Here is a 21,643-nt window from a genome sequence, read left to right on the forward strand (position 1 = left end):
AGGCTTGCTAGGCTAATTAGCTTGCACGGCGATGTTTTATATATTTACGTGCCGAGTATGTGTGTGGCGTGAATTCTGAGGCCACGTTTATAGTAGTGGGGGTATACAGTGGACGTCGTTTCAATATATTGTGGCGGAAGAGAGTATTTTAGTGTCATATTTTAGCACATTGTCATGGAATACACCGCTTATCAACAACAAGGCTTGCTAGGCTAATTAGCTTGCACGGCGATGTTTTATATATTTACGTGCCGAGTATGTGTGTGTTTTGAATTCTGAGGCCACGTTTATAGTAGTGTGGGGTATACAGTTCGTTTCAATATATTGTGGCGGAAGAGAGTATTTTAGTGTCATATTTATTGTCATGAGATACTCCGCTTGTCGGCTAACTGCTAACGTGCGCGGACTGATGACGACATCAACTCGACTTGAGACATTCGCAGCAGCATAAGAAGTTAATTAAACTTGACAGACATTATATCGACGATAATTATCGATATCGAATTATATGAAAATAATTTTATAATTTTATCGCGATAACGTTTTTGGTCATATCGCCCAGCCCTAATAGACACGCTGTACCTCCGTTACACTCACCCCCCTAAACTCACTCCACTCCACGGCAAGATTGCAGTGACTGTTCTACGTGCTCCACGAGGCCATGGATCAGTCTGTCAATGTGGTTTAGACATGGAGTTCATTGCTGGGTTAAGTACTTCTATTCTATTCACATAATATGCTTACTACATATATCTATTCTATTCACATATATGCTTACCACTTGTATCTATTGCTATGTCCGCCCATCACAATCACGCAAACTGTCTAACGGCTGTCCCGTCTCCCAGTCTCCCTGTCTCCCTGTGAGTGGCTGTCTCGGAATGATGATCGGTGGTGGACGTCCCATGATGATGACCGGGAGGATGCCACCCTCTCTGTGCCGCTCCTTTGCCTCAAATAGATCCACTATCAGCTCTATCTTTAATCTTTCAAAATGTTCAGTTGCTATCGCATGCACTTATCTGTGTTTCACCACCCATGCATGCTTACCAACTGTTCGCCTGTTTTACTGCAACACTACTACTGTATCACCGACATCTAAGAAGGGAGATCCCCCCTTGAATGGCCCTTCTAAGGTTTCTCGATCTCCTCCACATCGCCTGTCGTGAATTGTTTCCTATTGCTACTATATGTTTGAGTGAGTTTTTCCTTACCTTCGCGTGGGGTATGTCTGGGAGTGTTGCATTTATTTAAAAAAAAGTTTGACTTTATGGTGTTTTTGTTTTGTTCTTGACTTATTGTGATGTTTCTTCTTGACTTGTTTAAAGAAGACGTGTCCGGCCCATGGGGACATTAACGTGTGTTGTCGGGCCTTACAAATACATTTGATTTGATTTGATCTTCTAACACACATACACACACACCTCCGTTCATTGTAGTGACATCCTCTGTTGTACCACTGGTGTTGTGTGCTCCGTTGAACACCTGTAATGTCACCCCATACGTTGTACTGGGCCAAAGATCACTTATCACCGCGGATAGGACCCCAAGTGGGAAGGTCAAGGTTCGGCTGAGGTGGGAGGAGTTAACAGTAAGGAAGTAAAGCTCCACCTCTCCCTGTAAATCCTGCAGAGCTGAAAGAGAGAGAGATAGTGAGAGAGAGAGAGAGAGAGAGAGAGAGAGAGAGAGAGAGAGAGAGAGAGAGAGAGAGAGAGAGAGAGAGAGAGAGAGAGAGAGAGAGAGAGAGAGACAGAGAGACAGAGAGAGAGAGAGATGAATTAAAATAAATTAAATCAGAACATAAGCTACAATGCTACTCTCTTTATGTTACGATAATGTGTAGTTATGGCGCCCGCTGGCCACGAGCAGTACTTCCGAGCAGTGTTTTCAATACTTTTCAGTACAGTCTAATCTGTGTCAAAATCTGCTAAAATCAGCTCTTCTTATTCCAACAATGTGCCCAGCTTGTTGTGAGGTACCCTCATATGGTTTGGTCTTTCTAGGAGGAGGGTCAAGCAGTTCAGTATCATAATTTGTCAGTATCTGCTGTAATTGGCAATGATGCAGTGAAGAGGAGATGGTGCTTTTTCTTGAAACAAACATATGTTACTGAATGTCAGCTGAGTACATAACATTGCAAAGCTTGCACTATGGATAATATTCCGACCAGTCATTAGTTTTAAACATTTTGTCTACCTTGCAGCCAGCCAATCATATAACTGGAATGGGGCAGTGCATTTCTACTAAAACCACACCCTGTGGCTATATAATGCCTCATTCCCCAATCTATCTTTGATTATTTTCTGAATTACGTATATCGACTACACAGAGCTTGTGACAGCAGTGAGGACAACCTGCCATCCTGCAGGCTTCAGCTCCCAAAGAAAAGTAGTAGCATCGTGCGCTGGCGGTGAAGAAAGAAGCAGTGTCATGGCCTGACAGTGAACAAAGAACGTATGTGTATAAGATGCCTTCGCCAGCTGCCCAGACGGAAGTCTGAATCTAACCAATGTTTCATGGCCTGCCTCTGTCTGGAACATGGCCTGCCTCGGTCTGGAACATGGCCTGCCTATGTCTGGAACATGGCCTGCCTCGGTCTGGAACATGGCCTGCCTCTGTCTGGAACATGGCCTGCCTCGGTCTGGAACATGGCCTGCCTCGGTCTGGAACATGGCCTGCCCTCGGTCTGGAACATGGCCTGCCTCGGTCTGGAACATGGCCTGCCTCGGTCTGGAACATGGCCTGCCTCGGTTTGGAACATGGCTTGCCTCGGTCTGGAACATGGCCTGCCTCGGTCTGGAACATGGCCTGCCTCGGTCTGGAACATGGCCTGCCTCGGTCTGTAACATGGAGATCTCATCTGCAGCCACTGTGTCAAGTTATTGCAGCACAAAACAGCAGTTCCCTTCCGCATGGTGAGCAGTTGTTTTCACTATGTTGACAAGCAGTCTGACCTCCAGCCAGATCTAGCCCGAGCAGGATGATGAGATTTTAATCTGACTGAGCCTGAGTTTAAAGAGCAATTTGTACAGTGTCTAAAGCCAGGACAAGGATTGTGGCGTGGAGGCTGACGCCTAGGTTATTAACCTGGTTGCACATCCCCAGTATGTCCTCACCAATGCTTCCACTGTTTGAAGCGGAGAGCGGGTTTCTCCCTTCTCTAGCCCTCAGCTCACTACTATGGCGGCCACGGTGGTGTAGTGGTTAACACTGTTACCTCACAGCTAGAAGGTCCTAGGTTTGATTCCCGCTTGAGGACCAGGTTGCCGCATTGCCAGTTACCCAGGTAGGGTATCTCCTGGGCCTTTCTGTGTGGAGTTTGCATGTTCTCCCCGTGCTCGCAAGGGTTTCCCCTCCCGATAAGATAAACCCAATGGAAAAACATGCACAACAGATCACTAACGCTGTCGTGTCCCTGAGGAAGATGGACAGGAGCACTTGGATTGGTCCTCGGGCGCGGCACACGCTGCAGCCCTTGTCTGCTCCCTGCTGCCCTTCGGGGGAAGGACGACAGGATGGGAAGTGCAGAGAACATTTCATCACAGTGCATGTGTGTGTCCCTGTGGTGTTATGGTTAGGTGACTTTTCTAGAACCCAGGAGCAGGACACAGGCACAGGAGAATAGAGCGGTTTAGAATATGAGTATGGGAAGCAAGGTCCAAGGTGGTGAGAGGAGCTCAGAGACAAGGGTCAAGGAGTGGAGGAGCGACCGACTGGGTGCGTGTGTTTGTGAGGTCCATGATGGTTCAGGCTGGTGAGGGTCCGTGGTTGAGGTGTAGTCCGGAGAGGTGAGATCCTGGGCATCAGAGAACAAGAGTTAGTATGGTCAAAAAGTCACTGGACACAAGAAGACATGATTCCATGAACGCTGAGGTCTGAATAGAGTCCTATACCACGGGAGGTGAAAACAACACTCGGACAAGGAGTGCAGGCCTCTTTATCCTGGCTCCTTTATGATGTGATGGTTCTCAGGTGTGTAGACTGCGCCAAGGAAGACAGTGGTTGGTTGTGAGGTGGAGACAGGAAGGACCATGTATGGGCCCCGGAACCCGCTGACACACACAGGGGACAAAAAAGCCCAGGCTGTGGCTGTAGCAGTGGGTCTCCCATGGCATGTGTGTGTGTTAAATCTGCATGTAAAATAAAGACTTCTTCTTCTTCTTCTTCTTCTTCTTCTTCTTCTTCTTCTTCTTCTTCTTCTTCTTCTTCTTCTTCTTCTTCTTCTTCTTCTTCTTCTTCTTCTTCTTCTTCTTCTTCTTCTTCTTCTTCTTCTTCTTCTTCTTCTTCTTCTTCTTCTTCTTCTTCTTCTTCTTCCTCTTCCTCCTCTTCCTCTTCCTCTTCCTCTTCCTCTCTTCCTCTTCCTCTTCCTCTTCCTCTTCCTCTTCCTCTTCCTCTTCCTCTTCCTCTTCCTCTTCTTCTTCTTCTTCTTCTTCTTCTTCTTCTTCTTCTTCTTCTTCTTCTTCTTCTTCTTCTTCTTCTTCTTCTTCTTCTTCTTCTTCTTCTTCTTCTTCTTCTTCTTCTTCTTCTTCTTCTTCTTCTTCTTCTTCTTCTTCTTCTTCTTCTTCTTCTTCTTCTTCTTCTTCTTCTTCTTCAGTGGTTTTACCTCCGCAGCCGGCTCTCCATCCCGCTGCGAGGCAGAAGAGTGATATGGCACATCTGTTATACATGTGTGTCCAAAGCCAGTGTGTCTGCAATTCCTCAGAAACCCAATGATGTAAGCACAGAGCAGGTGTTTCCCCTCTCTAGCTGTCAACTCGCTCCCACATCGATCGGTGAGATTAACGCATCTACGCTTGTGTCGTAAGAGCGAATCGCTGCATCTGTAATACAGTGTTGCTAATTCCAACTACCAAGGTTCCCCCATTGTGGAAACACGCTGACCACATAGCTCTTACGGATGCAAAACAGAGCTCTCACCATTCTGATGGATGAACCAGCCTGTCTGGCAGCGTATTGTCAGTCTCATTACACTAAGCATACGTTGAAAATAATGATGTTGAAGTAAGGCTACAAACACCTCTGCGCTCTCGCCTTAGGAGCAGGATTATGCACCGGTGGTGGCACAATGACCTGCCTAACGAGGGACTTGTCAGCGCCCATTGGCTTGATACCTAAGGGCAAGTTACTCTTCCCCCTGATTCCTAAGTTCAGCCCACCACAGTGGATTCAAATGGATGAATAAGTGACAGTAAACTGAAATTCATGTTAGTTGAACCCCCAACATTCTATAACAGTTTATATACCAATATTGACCACCAAGAGGGACTATTTGCCTTGGAACACTTCCTTTCGGACAGGGACAACTTTACAACCCCCTTTATTCCAATACCCAAGTAAATGGAAGATTGATCCACTTCTACAAGGTCCATTTGCATGTTCATGGTATCTAGGGACATCTATGGACCTCAGGGAATGTATGTGTCAGAAATATTGTGTCTGTAACTATGCTTGAGTAAATTGTAATGAACCAAAGGAGAATATAAATGATTATTATTTAATTTTGTTTCCATCTTTGACGGTGAATAACAACATGCTAACATTGACCTTTGTGAGATCAAGTGTACTAAAAATCTAAGCAAATGAACAAAGGGCAGATGATTTACCTGGGTTTTTGTAGATACAGTACTGAATTTTGCCATCCAGACACATGTTATTTTAAATTGGTATATATATATGGGAATATTGAAGAATGAATATAGAATATAGAATATCAGGACTATAAATTACCTATGGATCGGGCCAAATTTCCTCTTTCTAATGGCAGAGTTAAATATGGATTTAGTACCACCAGGCACCCGTTACAGGGCAGCAAATACTGTGAATGAAATATACTGTAAGTACAGTTAATTTTGTATGTTTGTCCATAGCTCTGCAATTCTTTACCGGATTGCAACACCGTTTTTTTGTAGACATTTACATAAAGGTAAAGAAACAATATTTGTTGTATTTTATGGCAATAACGTTGAGGTTTGTTCGACCCGTAAGATATAAACACAGAAAATCACGTCAATATTTGGAAGAGAAAAATGGCACTTGGCCAGGTTGGCGATGAGTCCATGCACACTGAGCCGCTCGAACAACTGCCGAAGACATGCCAGGTGCTCCTCTGCAGCCTGCTGGCCATGAGAATGTCATCCAAGTATACAAACAAGAACGGCATGTCACGTAGTACCATCCATCAGCTGCTGGAACGTCTGTGCTGCCCCCTTGATGCCGAAGGACAGGAACTCAACGAGTCCAAACGGCGTGATGGCCGCTGTCTCGGGTATGTCTCGAGGCGTTCCATGGTGGCAAATTCCTCCCTGGCGATAGCGAGCTTGCCTGGGTCGAGGCACCACGCACATGTGTAGACCGGGGGACCAATGGTGGCCATATTAGTGCTCCACTCCGTGCTTTGCGACTGCTGATGAGAACGTAGGTGTGGTGAGGACAGGGAACTCAAGGAGGTGTTGATACAAACCATAGTGTCGACAGCTGACGCAGGCAGGATGCTACGCTGAGCACCCGAGTTGACCAGTAGCCACGGCCAGTTAGAAAAGTTTTAAAAAGAACGTCTTGATGGCGTCGTACTTGCCCATAGCCTCCTGTAGCCCCATCACCCAGGCGGTTTTTGGGGCATCCAACGCCGCCACCACATGGAAGTATTTAGTAAAATCCTGTGTTATCCTATCAGATCGAACTGGGCTTCAATGTGGTGAAACTACGGTCTGGGGCTGTGATGCCAGATGTCTGGCAACTTGATTGCTGCATCGTAGACAGTAGTGCTAACATTAGCTGTATTGTACCCATTCTGCAATCTGTTAATACAATTTTCAATCAATCAATCAATCAATCAATCAATCAATCAATCAATCAATCAATCAATATAGTGGGTCACCACAATACCCCTGTATAAATTGCTTCTTGTGATACACTTATTTTAGGGTTGGACATAGTACACCTGGGTGTGTTGCTCACAGCCCTGACATCCATGCATCCTTCATGTACCATGGCAGCAGCACACGTTGTAGTGTGTTTGGGTCTGCTCCACACGAGACGACTTCAGACCTCAGAGAATAAATCCAGTCCACCAGAAATGGAAGACTCTGAGGGTCCTCCTGAGCTTTGTACCCAAGAACACTGACATGTATTTCAGGTCAAGCCTTGCTTTGCTGCACAATTAGCAAAGCTTTGAAGCAAAGCACTAACACTGTTGGTTTGATGAACGAGTCAACCAGAGATGGATTGAGGAATAAGGCATCAGATAGCCACAGGGTTGTGGTTTAGTAAAATTATTGTGCGAGTGTTCAGTTGTCCAGCAGTGTGTTTGTGTGTGGTTGTGTGTGTGTGTGTGTGTGTGTGTGTGTGTGTGTGTGTGTGTGTGTGTGTGTGTGTGTGTGTGTGTGTGTGTGTGTGTGTGTGTGTGTGTGTGTGTGTGTGTGTGTGTGTGTGTGTGTGTGTGTGTGTGTGTGTGTGTGTGTGTGTGTGTGTGTGTGTGTGTGTGTGTGTGTGTGTGTGTGTGTTCTTACAAGGTTGGGTCCAGTTAACCAGTGCAGCAGTGTGGTTGAGTGGGTGGGCCGACACAGAGGGGGATCGGAGGGGGACCCCTGCCATGGTCACCGCGGTAAGAATCTCTCCGGTGGAGGACCCCACATCATTATAGACAAACACTTGGTACTGATACTACGTACACCTAGAGAGAGAATCAATAAATCAATCAATCATGAGAAAACTTAAGCTCAAGTTAGATTTACATGTAGGCTTTATTTAGGGCAGGGGTGGTCAACCCGCGGCTCGCGAGCCGCAGCCGCCAATGTGTGGCTCCTCCCTAAAAAAAAAAGAAAAAATTCATTAAAAAAATATTATTATTTATTTATTTTAATAATAAAAAAAAAATGTATTCATTCCATAAGACATAGAATAAACATTTACAGTTTTTTTTTTAAATGGTTAATTTGCATCTATGGATCTCAGGGAATGTATTCCCAGTGTCTGAAATATTGTGTATGTTACTATGCTTGAATAAATTGTAATGAACCAAAGGAGAATATCAATTAAATTATATATATTTTTGAATCTTTTACTGTGAATAACACCATGCTAAAATTGACCAGACCTGAAAAATCTAAGCAAATTAATAAAGCGAAGATGATTAAACTGAAGGTTTTGTAGATACAGTACTGAATTCTGCCATCCGGACATGCAATTTGAAATATGATTATAGAATATCAGGCCTATAAATTTCCTTATTATGGCCAAGTCGCACATCTATGGATCGGGCCAAATCTCCCCTTTTCAATGGCAGAATTCAATCTGGATTTAGTATCACCAGGCGTGATTCACAAGTACAGTTACTTTTTTATAATGTAAATGTCTCCAAAGTTTTTCATCAGATTGCAACGCTGTTTTTTGCTAGACGTTCACAGAAAGGTAGAGAAACGCAATAACGTTCAGGTTAAGAGAAATAAAAAAGTTAATCCGGAAGTCAGATGATTGACAGGGGCTGGCGTGACCTGGGTAGGGTAGTTTTTTTTTATTCGAAAGTCCATCAAAAGCCCTAGGTCTCTTCCTTCAAAAGACTGCACTCACTTTTGGCTGTGCCACTTCTTCCCGTCAGTATGCACCGGTTTCCGACTCAATGCCCTGAGATTTCTATAATCATATATTTCACTAATAACAGTTACAATCATTGGTAAACAAACGTAATGCTGAAAATATACACTTTGACTGCTGTTTTGACAGGGTTAGGGTCTTTACTCTTGGCTACATTTGAAAAGAAAACGCAACATTAATTCATACATTCTGTAGAGATGGATTTATGGCCTGATGTCATTTGCGGTTCAGTACCAGACCGCTCTGGCTTAAGAGGTTAACCCTGTGAGGCCCAAATAAAAAACACATTAGCAACATCAGAGGCCAGAGGGTGGGACCTATACACACATGAAGGGTGCCGTGACTGGAAAAAAGGTTGAGAAACGCTGGTATATTACTGTGGCTCTTTGTGGTACCACAGTAATTTTTGTGGCTCTTAGTCTCTGACTGGTTGGCCACCCCTGATTTAGGGGTTTGAGAATTTATAGTTCCACGCATTTTCTTTTTTTACATCTCTATTTAAATAATGTTGTAGTTATATTAACACACACAGGTGCAAATACATTTAAGACACAGATGTACAGTGAAGACCAACAATCATTAACCCATTATACCCACCTCTCATCCCTCCCTACCAACCCCTATCCCTCCCTACGACCCCTTATCCCTCCATATGACCCCTTATCCCACCCTACCAGACCCTATGCCTCCCTACCAGACCCTATGCCTCCCTACCAGACCATATGCCTCCCTACCAGCCCTTATCCCACCCTACCAGACCCTATGCCTCCCTACCAGCCCTTATCCCACCCTACCAGACCATATGCCCCCCTACCAGCCCTTATCCCACCCTACCAGACCATATGCCCCCCTACCAGCCCTTATCCCACCCTACCAGACCCTATGCCTCCCTACCAGCCCTTATCCCACCCTACCAGACCATATGCCCCCCTACCAGCCCTTATCCCACCCTACCAGACCCTATGCCGCACTACCAGACCCTATGCCTCCCTACCAGACCCTATGCCTCCCTACCAGACCATATGCCCCCCTACCAGCCCTTATCCCACCCTACCAGACCCTATGCCGCACTACCAGACCCTATGCCTCCCTACCAGACCATATGCCTCCCTACCAGCCCTTATCCCACCCTACCAGACCCTATGCCTCCCTACCAGACCATATGCCTCCCTACCAGCCCTTATCCCACCCTACCAGACCTTATCCCACCCTACCAGACCATATGCCTCCCTACCAGCCCTTATCCCACCCTACCAGACCCTATGCCTCCCTACCAGCCCTTATCCCTAAACATCTGTTGTGTGTACTGTATGTGTTAAGGGTTTCAAATGAATCACCAAAACGAACACATTCATATTGAATGCCCTAGTATATGGATACTGTATGTGCTTGAAGAGGTTGTAGATTTAAGATGCTTCATGAACTTTCTTAGTCCTTATTTACCCAATGGACCCAATATTTCACACAGACTCCCAGAGGCACCAGCAGCTTTAAACTGAATTAAAATAATAATACTATCTCATATTATATATTTAATATTAAAAGTAAGTGAGTAAGTAAGTAAGTAAGTAAGTAAGTAAGTAAGTAAGTAAGTAAGTAAGTAAGTAAGTAAGTAAGTAAGTAAGTAAGTAAGTAAGTAAAGTAAGTAAGTAAGTAAGTAAGTAAGTAAGTAAGTAAGTAAGTAAGTAAGTAAGTAAGTAAGTAAGTAAGTAAGTAAGTAAGTAAGTAAGTATAGCACCCTTCCCAGCATGAATGCACAGAGTCCTTCACAAGTTTAGAAAGAAAAAAGAAAGTTAACAAGGCAATTCATGAAAAACATACAATGTAAAAACAGTGCTTCACAAGTTTAAAAAACAAACAAACAGGTCAATGCATAAAAACATACAATATAAAAACAGGCACGGACAAACACAGAAGAAAACGAAATCACCAGTTCACGTATATGTACGTGGCCAAATGCCAACCTGAACAGGGAATTGTGTACCTTTTGATGAGGAATGTGATGGTGATCTTAGGCCCCGTTTAGACGGAAACGGTAGCAGGTGAATCCGCAAAAATATTTTTTCGGATGTGCCTTTCGTTTATACGGAAACAGCGTTTTTACGGGGTGAAACCGCAAAAAAGTGAGACTACCTTCCAGGGTGGAATTCCTAGAAACGCAAAAGCTTTGCGCTCTCGTCTAAACTGTTAAAACGTATAAATCTGATAAAACGATGACGAAAGGGTTGTCACGGCTCTGGTCGCGCGTAATGCTTACGTCACAGGTAGCAGGTATGCGCCAGTAGCCGAGACGTAAACAAAGCAAGTATGTCTGACTTATATCAACGGAGATCACCTGAAGGCTACATTGGCAGTACTTTTAACCCTTTCACTGCCACACGACAGAAGGTTAACCCTTTACTATCACACAACCGGCTGTCGTGTGGCAGTGAAAGGGTTAAATACACAAGAATCTGTCCCGCGGCGTGAGTGGACCCACTGTCTGTGAGTGACTCTGCTTTGGTGCAATCACATTCCCCATCCACAGTCTGCGAATCAGAGGCAGAGTAGGGCGGGTCTTCACAGCACGTCATGTGACATATGCGCCAATCGTGTGACAGTGGGGCTCCGTCGTCTCAAGTCGTTACAGCGTCGTCTGCACGCAGAATTCCATCCCAAAACGCTCGTCTAAACGTAAAATTAAAAGTGAAACCGCAAGATGACTTTTGCGGTTTCTGTTCACAAAACGCTTGTCTAAACGGGGCCTTAGTTCTCCAATACGACCCCGGGAGGCGGGAACACCACTGTTGTTTTTGGCCAATCAGATGTTTTTGCCTTGTCAACTGGTGTTCTCAGGGTCACAGCGGAAAACGTGTGCACCAAAAGTGTATATATGTGTGTATATATATATATATATATATATATATATATATATATATATATATATATATATATATATATATATATATATATATATATATATATATATAGAGAGAGAGAGAGAGAGAGAGAGAGAGAGAGAGAGAGAGAGAGAGAGAGAGAGAGAGAGAGAGAGAGAGGGGGAGGGAAAAAGAGAGAGACATTCAAGAGAATGAGAGGGAAGAGAGAGGGAGAGGGTGGAGAGGCAAAGGGGGGGGGGGGGGGGGGGGGGGTATACTCGGAGCCTTTAGCAAGCTCAGAAAAAAAAGCCTCCATTGAGTGCCAAGCTGAGATTAGGGGGCTGCCGCACAAAAAAACAATTTAATTCTTTGGGATATTTGCTTAATGTATCTTTGAGCGGCATTAAAAGATCGGCATCAGCAACGGGCGAAGCGATCGGCTCGGCACACACGGCGCGTGGCGATGGCCACGTTTGCTCTAGAGCTCATTTCGGTAATCTCACCTGCTTAGGCCTTTATCTTGGTGGAACAATTTGGTGCCGGAGTAAACACGGACCCAGAGATGGAGATCTTGGGATGGGGGAGGAGCCAGTGGCTGGTGGGTCTTATGTCTCAGCAGCTCATATCTACGAAGGTGTATAATAATAATAATAATAATAATAATAATAATAATAATAATAATAATAATAATAATAATAATAATAATAATAATAATAATAATAATAATAATAATAATAATAATAATAATAATAATAATAATAATAATAATAATAATAATAATAATAATAATAATAATAATAATAAAAACACAGGGGGGAAATTGGGTTGCATTTATGGAAAGACACATACAGTTAATAATTTGCACTTGCATGAATGTGTGCAGATGTATTCAAACACATGCATACACACACGCATGAACCCACATGTGCATCGTCTCACACACACACACACACACACACACACACACACACACACACACAGCACACACACACACACACACACACACACACACACACACACACACACACACACACACACACACACACACACACACACACACATTACACACACACACGCACGCACACACACACACACACACATTACACACACACACGCACGCACACACACACACACACACACACACACACATTACACACACACACGCACGCACACACACACACACACACACACACACTTCTTCTTCTTCACACTTCACCCTTCTCTCCTCCCTGTCTCTACCTTTTCCCTCCCTCCCTTTGTGTTGTGTTTTTTGTTGTTTTTCCTGCAGAGTGTGTGTGTGTTTTTGTCGTTTTTCCTGCGGAGTGTGTGTGTTTTTGTCGTTTTTCCTCCGGGGTGTGTGTGTTTTTGTCGTTTTTCCTCCGGGGTGTGTGTGTGTTTTTGTTGTTTTTCATGTGGGGTGTGTGTGTGTGTGTTTGTAGTTTTTCCTGTGGGGTGTGTGTGTGTGTTTGTAGTTTTTCATGTGGGGTGTGTGTGTGTGTGTTTGTAGTTTTTCCTGTGGGGTGTGTGTGTGTGTTTTTGTAGTTTTTCCTGTGGGGGGTGTGTGTGTGTGTTTGTAGTTTTTCCTGTGGGGGGTGTGTGTGTGTGTTTGTAGTTTTTCATGTGGGGTGTGTGTGTGTGTTTTTGTAGTTTTTCCTGTGGGGGGTGTGTGTGTTTGTAGTTTTTCCTGTGGGGGGTGTGTGTGTGTGTTTGTAGTTTTTCCTGTGGGGGGTGTGTGTGTGTGTTTGTAGTTTTTCCTGTGGGGGGTGTGTGTGTGTGTTTGTAGTTTTTCCTGTGGGGGGTGTGTGTGTGTGTTTGTAGTTTTTCCTGTGGGGGGTGTGTGTGTGTGTTTGTAGTTTTTCCTGTGGGGTGTTGTGTGTGTGTGTGTGTTTCTGGTGTAATCAGTAGAGAACGGCTTAATGCAGCCTTTTTAACCAGCCCTAGTTTAGACAAACACGCAAGGCTGAGCAAAGCAGGGGCAGTGGGACTGATGCATTCTAATCGCCTGCCATGAAATCGTAAACCTTTATTCAAAGCCTAATCGGATGTAGTCTCGAACAGAACACGGCATTAGTACATTAAGGCCAAGAGGGTACTAAACAATGTGTACAACCAGTGAGCTTATCACCATAACACCAATATTAGCTATTGTTTTTTTTTTTACACCTGCACACATGACGTGAGCATTATGTTCCTCTCCTGTCTGCCGGGCCACTAAATAATCCAAAGATGTTTAGTTTGTACCTTATGTTTGGTCCATTGGGCCTGCTCGGAGGCTGCCAGGATACGTCCAGGAAGGACTCGCTGATCGCCACCACTGCCAGCGGCGCTAGGCCTTGTGGGACAGTGGGTAATGTCATCACCAGGGTGGGAAGGCTCTCCGTGCATCCTCCGACATAGATGCCACCCGAGGAGCAGGCCAGCACGCTGACACTGTAGTTGGTATACGGGAGGAGGCCCGTTATTGTGGCAGCCAGTTCTGAATCATTCCCACGGGAGATGCGGGGTTCGGGAATGCGGATTTCGTACTTCCCAATTTCCCCGTTGGCGATCAGTGGTGGCGACCATGTGACCTGAAGTATACAGAGGGAACACACACATATGCATGCATATTACACACAGTGAGAAAACATATACAGCTACAGCCATTAGGACTGTCTACCATCCTACAGCGGTGCCGACGGGATAGATTTTTAGGTTGATTGCTGTTCTTTTATATGCCACCAGGAGGCGCAAAGCCTGACAGAACTGCCTTGCAGCGTTGACGGATAGCCGCAGCGCTTCAGAAATAGGTCTCGAAATCTATTTGACATTCATAACTTATGAGGATGAAGTTAAGACAACCTTTCTCAAGGCTTTTGAAAAGCCTTTTGAAACTTTCCAAAAATTGTATTACTAATATTTCCCAAACAAGATACGAGATCATCATGATCACATATTTTTCTAAGTATCTTCACCTAGAAAAGAAATGAAAAACCTAATTATATCATAAAAAAGTGCTCAAATATTGTAAATGCAACGTGAGAAAACTGTCTCGATCTGCAAGCGCATTTGGCTGCAGCTCGCAGCTCTTATAATCACATAAGTTGAGTGGTTTAAGGAAACTAGGAAGCTTGACCTTGTCACCATCTTAGCTGTGTCACCAGTGGTCTTTCCAGTGGCTGAAAACTCCATGTACTCTGGACTTATTTAGTATAGCGGAAGGCTTTTAAGAGGATGAGTCTCATCATGACACCATGAGGAAGTGTGTCTGCGTGTGTGTGCACATGTACTATATACATTAGCATGTATATAGTACATGTGTACTGAATGTGTGTACACATACATCATGTACAGTATGTACAGGTGTGTGTGTGTGTGTGTGTGTGTGTGTGTGTGTGTGTGTGTGTGTGTGTGTGTGTGTGTGTGTGTGTGTGTGTGTGTGTGTGTGATGCTAAACAGTAGGTTAGAGTGGGGACAGACGATTCCTTTCATCATCATTTAAAACAGACTTTCAGTGGTACAAGCACACACACACAAGTACACACACACACGCACACACGCCTGCACACATGCACGCAGTAATGGTATTGCTACATGCAAAAACAAAAGCATGCTGCTGGTCTTCAAGCACTGCATCTGATTTGGAAGCTGTTCAGTTTGTCAGCATTTCAAAGTAGGGGTATTTTTTTAATTGGGAAATTGGCACACACACACACACACACACACACACACACACACACACACACACACACACACACACACACACACACACACACACACACACACACACACACACACACACACACACACACACACACACACACACACACACACACACACACACACACACACACACACACACACACACACACACACACACACACACACACACACACGCACACACACACACACATCCAGGGCTGTGTGTAGCAGTAGCAGAATAGATAAGATCAGATATCATAGCAATTTAGGACAATATGATTGACCAACAAACATTGATGAGGGTTTTGAGAAAGCCCAGAATAGTATTTATTTGTCTGCCTTAAACGGGAACTATGCCCATTTTCAGAATTCATACATGTTATGAATCTGGTCTAAGACTGTACAAAATGACTAGTGAAAATAGCAATTCTCTGTCTACAATTCATTGTCTATGAAGAAGCTCCATACTGTATACTTGATGACAGGAGCCTGTCTGACTGTAGTGAAGTACATTATGTCAAACAATACTCTTCAGAAGGACAACACCAAGAATGCTGCTGCAAACAACAACATTATCCACCAGTGATTCAAATGCTGGTGTCAAAGCAAATGATAAGGATCATACCTGGAGTAAAGTTGTGGGACAAAGTAAGTCTAAAGAGACTGTTTTGCCAATCATTGTCACAGAGAGAGAAATCATAACAAGGGAAATGGCCACACCCAATCCCACCACAGAAGAAGAGCTCTACAGCAGTATCGCCCAATAAGTGTATCCAAACCATCGGAGGTCAGTACAAAAGGTGCATGCCCAAAAGGCATACATACCTTCATAACAAGGATGCAAGGAGCAAAGCTTATGATGAGAGGAACATCACTTAGAGGAAAGCATGTTGACTTTAAAGAAAACAACTCCTTCAGCTTGAAGTCCTGCATGGCTGATCAAAACGATCAGCATTGACAGTGTTGTTGCAGAGTTTCTGAATAAAGCTGGGTGCAAGCTAGTTGGAGGAGTGACGAGACGTAGGATAAGGTATACAGGACAACTTACTAACTGCACCAATGGAGATTGCTTTGTTTATGTTGAAGAGGCTCCCTATCAACTATACCATGATCCACAAAGCTTGGCTCACACTGGGTTAAAGTGTTTTGTGATGGACAGAGCCTGGATGGATCACAGACTCGACCCAAACCAAGGAGAGTTAGGATAAAATGTGTACAGTCGAAAACAATCACACTTTGTACCAAATCCGTACCAAAAATAAAAATCTGAAATCTGAAAGAACATGTAACTTTGAATTGGGTGTATACAGAGTGTTACAAATAACAAAACATTAAGCTTGCCTGAACATTTATGAGTTATGCAGTGATGTAGTTATCAGAAAAGTAAACGGACTATCTTTTCTGCGTAAGGAGACCATACCATTATGGCTGTGTCCATCGTCTTATTTATAAAAAAAAATTGTGGAAACAATAATATAATATAATGTATTCAATATGTTAAGGGTAAATAATACGAGAATAGGAAGCACCGGTTAGTTTACTTCATCTTCATTTCTCCTCCGATACATATGGAGTCACCAGTCTTCACACAAATGGAGTTTCACTGGGAGAACGTAACATGTGTGGAGGTTCAGATCCCCTCCCTGCGGAACATGTCGACCAGCAGGAGGCGCTATTGCAATGACCAGGACTCATACACCACCCGCTTCCCATTCCCACCCATGAACACTGCCACTTGTGTTCATATGGAGGTACTGCTGCCAGGAATTTAACTTGAGTCTCTGTGGTGGTGGCGGTAGGCGAGTGCTTAGACCTCTACACACTATCCAGGCACATTGTTTTATTGTTTATTAAGTGTTATTGAGTTTATTGAGATAGTTATTTTTTTGATGCACACAGTCTGGTTTGTGACAAATAAACGATGACTTTGAGGACACATACATGTATGCACACACCACACTTGGACACAATGCACACACCACACAGAAACTCATGCATAAACACAGAACAGACGGACACATACGTGCATGCGAGCACACATGCGTGCACGCGCACACACACACATGTGCACACACACACACACACACACACACACACACACACACACACACACACACACACACACACACACACACACACACACACACACACACACACATACACACACACACACACACACACACGCGCGCGTGCGCGCCCAATGGGTCAGGTTGTGTTAGGTAGCTCATTTGCCAAAGTGCGTGTTGGGTGTGCTTTGTTTTGTGGAGGAAGTCATTTACAGATTGAACAGCCTGATGTAATCTGGAGATGGTGAAGACAGTGACACCCAGGGCCAACGCAGAGCACTGGGGCTAAGGCCAGGCTGCTCCTGCGTGTGTGTGTGTGTGCACACGCATGTGTGTGGTGTATGCGTGTTTGTGTGTGTGCGTGGTGCATGTGTGTGTGTTCATGTGAGAGATGTTGAGAACAGTATTTTCTTGAACAGCACATTGTTGTTTTCTTACAATATGAGCAATAAAGACAAAGGAATCAATTAAAATAATGCTAAGATGTCAGCAAATGCAAAACAGTTAAGAATGGTTTCCATCACTTACCTACCTTAAAAAACGTCAAATAGCAGCCCAGGCTTTTATTTGCTTCAATCATTGAATACAACTTGTCTCTATATTTGGGACATGCATCTATAAGGGCCGGCCTTTAATAATTTTTTTTACAAAACTCTTGCTCAGCAAAGATTGGAAATACTATCAAATCGTTTGTTTTATATTATTGAATGATTACCTGTATCTCTAGCTAATTGAATTACATATCAATTACGAATCATTAATTTGATCTTGTTCTGAAAGCAAACCTCACACACACTGAGAGAAAGAGCGAGGCAGGGAGAGAGATGGAGAGAGAGAGAGGGGGATACAGAGAGAAAGAAAGAATGTCAGAGGGAGAGCAGTTGGGAGGAATGGAACGATGTCTGTATTATGAATGTATTATGTATGTATTATATTACATTATACAGCACAAGTACAGTACAATGAGAAGTTTGGCATCCAACCAGAGTGCAAATGTAGCAGTAAAGTGCAACAGCAATATACAATGTACAGGTGATTAAACTGGGTACAAAATATACAAATTTGTACTACTGAGTGTAATGCTAATTAGATGTATGTACAGAGTTGTAGTATAATATGCACAGTGATACAGGTGTAAAGACAATATTGTAATATAGTCATACTGGCTAGCAGCGTAACTAGCAAGAGTAGGATATGTACAGATATAGATACAGTAAAGGACTATCTGCAGGTAAGTACACCAGGGGCGGGGCTAGGGGGTGGCTACTTGGGCTCAAGCCCCGAATGTATTCTGAAAAGCCCAGAATCTATTTATAAAAAAAATAAAATAAAAAAAATAAAATTACAATTCATCATTGTTACATGAAAATATGTTTGCACCAGATTTAGCAGAGGCTAATTTCCATCTGTGGTCTATCCAGCTGCTAACTGTATTTGAGTGAGTTAAGTCTTGGTGTTATGGTAGACTCAGACCTAAGCTTTAAATCACAATCAACAAGTTGACAAAAACTTAATTCTTCCACCTTAGAAACATAGCTAAAGTACGGCCATTTATAAATCAAAAGGACGCTGAAAACCAGATCCATGCCTTTATCTCAAGCCAACTCGACTACTGTAATGCACTCCTTACCGGCCTCCCGAAAAAATACGATGATAACTATTTCATTGCAATGCACTATTGCATTATTTTATTCTATTTTACTAACTATTTTATTGCACTGCACTATTTTACTTTGTATCAGTGAATCATAGACGCCTGGCCATAAGAGCATTCGGAGCATCTCTGCTCTCCCACTATTGAACTTGGGGGAGCAAAGGTATGATCTTGCTCCACCACTTTTTGATTATATGAAAAATATGATATATCCCCCCCCAATATATAAATCTAACCATAACTACGTTATGGTTAACTGAGTTTTATAGTGAAAAGAGCAGCTTTATTGGTCAAGATTGAAGGCTCTATATTGCAGGAAATTGCACGTACAGGTTCATTAAATTCAAAAGAAATCTGCCGTGGAGGGGGTTGTGCCTGACCCCCTCCAAACCACCCCATGCCTGCCCAAAATTAAACAAAATTAAAAAAAAAAAAAAAAAAAAAATTATAAAAAAAAAAAAAAAATAAAGGGCACCTATCTGGGCTAAGCCCCGGATCTCCTACAATCCTAAATACGCCCCTGAAGTACACACAGGTGTGGATAGGTATGTGTGCAGTGAGAATACATATATATATGGCATATACAGTACAGCAATATTGTAAATGATTTACCTACATTAATGTATCGATATGGTCACTTAATATCATAAAAATATCATACTGCACTGCAAGATGGAAAAAAAGACAGCATTAAACATTATTCTGTAACTGCCTAGTCTGCCCATTGCTACCGTACTATATGGACATGTACTGTAGTCAACCAAACCATCTGCTTTGATATGAATGCTGTTACATATGATGTGCCTTCTCCAATAGGACTGGTATTGGACACCCCATACAATACTTTGTAAAGATTGTGTTCATTAATGATAATCATATTATGATTATTGTAACTGAGGGGTACAATTCCCTGACTGTATTGAGAGTATGGTATTATTAAACCACTACTTAGTTATGTACTTTAATTACTGGCCATACAGTACATGAATATATCTGGTGAACACCCACACAAGAATACGGCAATGACACATAAAGTTCTAGTTAGAGGGATTTATTATTATTAGAGCAAGCAACGGTAGGTTACAGATTGAGAATTATACTTGCGCTTGTAAGGCGAAGAACACTTAAAGTAGGTCAAGAGCGTAAGTCCATGAGAATAGTAAGATGGGTATAACTGACGCCACCTGTAGCATAGCAATTACATAAGACACACTAGTAGTCAGCTGGAGACACTGGGGGGTTCCCTCCGGTTGTAAGCCGGCAGGGTAGAGGAATGTTCGGGTGCAAAGTCTGGGTCAACGCGGAATAAAGAAGCTCCAGCTACGGGAGTCGGTACATTACTCCCTTGATCGGCAGACAAAGCAACAGCTATAATCCAGTATGCTCGACAGCATGGATGAAAGCTAGCCAGCCTCTGGTCCTAGAGGCAGGCTCGAGGGATGCTCCTCACTGGGGTAGATCCCACACGATAGTGGGGTAGACGGTTCTCTGCTCCAGCAGTCACGGTACCAAAGCAATATAATCCAACCAGAAAATGGTTCTGCATTCGCCGGTATAGATTCTCCTGTGCACTATCCGTCACATTAAACTAGGTTGAACTTGACGTTACTTCACCAAACTATGACACTTTACTATCCTATTTGCACATGTTCTAAGTGCTCTATTTAGACGCAAGGTTGCTCACTTCACTTGGTCGTTGACTCGTGGTGAAGGCTTTACTAGTAATGAACGAACGATACGTTGAACGAACTGCTGCTGTTTCCACCTGCGCCGTATTTATACGTAAGGTGAATTATCTAGTGCCAACCTCAGTTCTGTCTCGTATTACTGCGCAAACCTGGACATGTTGAGACATGCCTTGGCGTTGCCTTTGAACTTGCCATTGGGGGTATGGTCGTTGGCGCCTAGGGGTCGCTGTCCAATAGGAGAGCGAATATTATGGTCTGGTTTGTACCCAGGTAAAGGGATATTCCGTGTATATATACAAAGAATATACAAGGGATATCAAACGATATACAAATATTATACAAGGGATCTCAAGCAATAAATATATATATATATTCGGTTTAATCTGACCCTTTGTAACAATTATCATTACTGAACACAATCTTTACAAAGTAAAACATTGTAGGCAATAATACTGGGGCAGCACATTGTTGAATGCAGTTTGGTACAGGTAGAGGGAGACTCTGTGTGTCATGCATATAACAGGACTGTTTAATACATCCATATTTGCTCTTTCCCTCATGCTTCTCATTTCCTCAGGTAGCGTACTGAGTGAAAGCCAAGATCAATTTCACCAGCACAATTATATTTAAGGAATTTGCCAAATCCATTACTATAAAACAAATTACAACGTGTGCGTTAGAATCAACAAGGTGATTTGAGCAATATATCATAGTCAGACAACACCGAGGCCCTGTACAGGAAGGGACAGAGCAGACTGTTCTTCCTGAGAGGGCTCAGGTATTTTAATGTCTGCAGCAAACTGCTGCAGATGTTCTACCAGTCTGTGGTTGCTGGTGCCCTCTTCTTCGCTGTGGTATGCTGGGGGGGCAACACCAACACAGACAAAATAAACAAACGGGTCAAAAAAGCAAGCTATGTGGTGGGACAGTCTGGACAGTCTGGAGATGGTGGCAGAGGGGAGGACAAGGAGGAAGCTGTATGCTATCCTTGAGAACACCTGCCACCCCCTCTATGATGAGCTGACCGCAATGCGGTCCACATTTAGCCACAGACGTATCCCCCCCCGACATACCACAAATCGCTTTGGGCAGTCCTTTGTGCCG

General features: G+C 43.5%; 1 protein-coding gene across 1 annotated transcript in view; it reads right to left on the reverse strand.

Annotated features, from left to right (window-relative positions):
• Positions 1 to 21,643, reverse strand: part of ush2a (Usher syndrome 2A (autosomal recessive, mild)) — a gene marked incomplete at both ends in the record, with an annotated part of 469,579 nt that overhangs the window by 198,177 nt on the left and 249,759 nt on the right. Inside the window, 5 exon segments of the mRNA XM_084308263.1 lie at positions 1,458 to 1,634; positions 7,509 to 7,662; positions 7,666 to 7,672; positions 11,954 to 12,076; positions 13,692 to 14,020. Coding sequence (XP_084164389.1) covers positions 1,458 to 1,634; positions 7,509 to 7,662; positions 7,666 to 7,672; positions 11,954 to 12,076; positions 13,692 to 14,020 — 790 coding nt within the window.

Source organism: Notolepis coatsorum (genome assembly GCF_963971535.1).
Source record: "Notolepis coatsorum genome assembly, chromosome: 2".
Taxonomy (NCBI): domain Eukaryota; kingdom Metazoa; phylum Chordata; class Actinopteri; order Aulopiformes; family Paralepididae; genus Notolepis; species Notolepis coatsorum.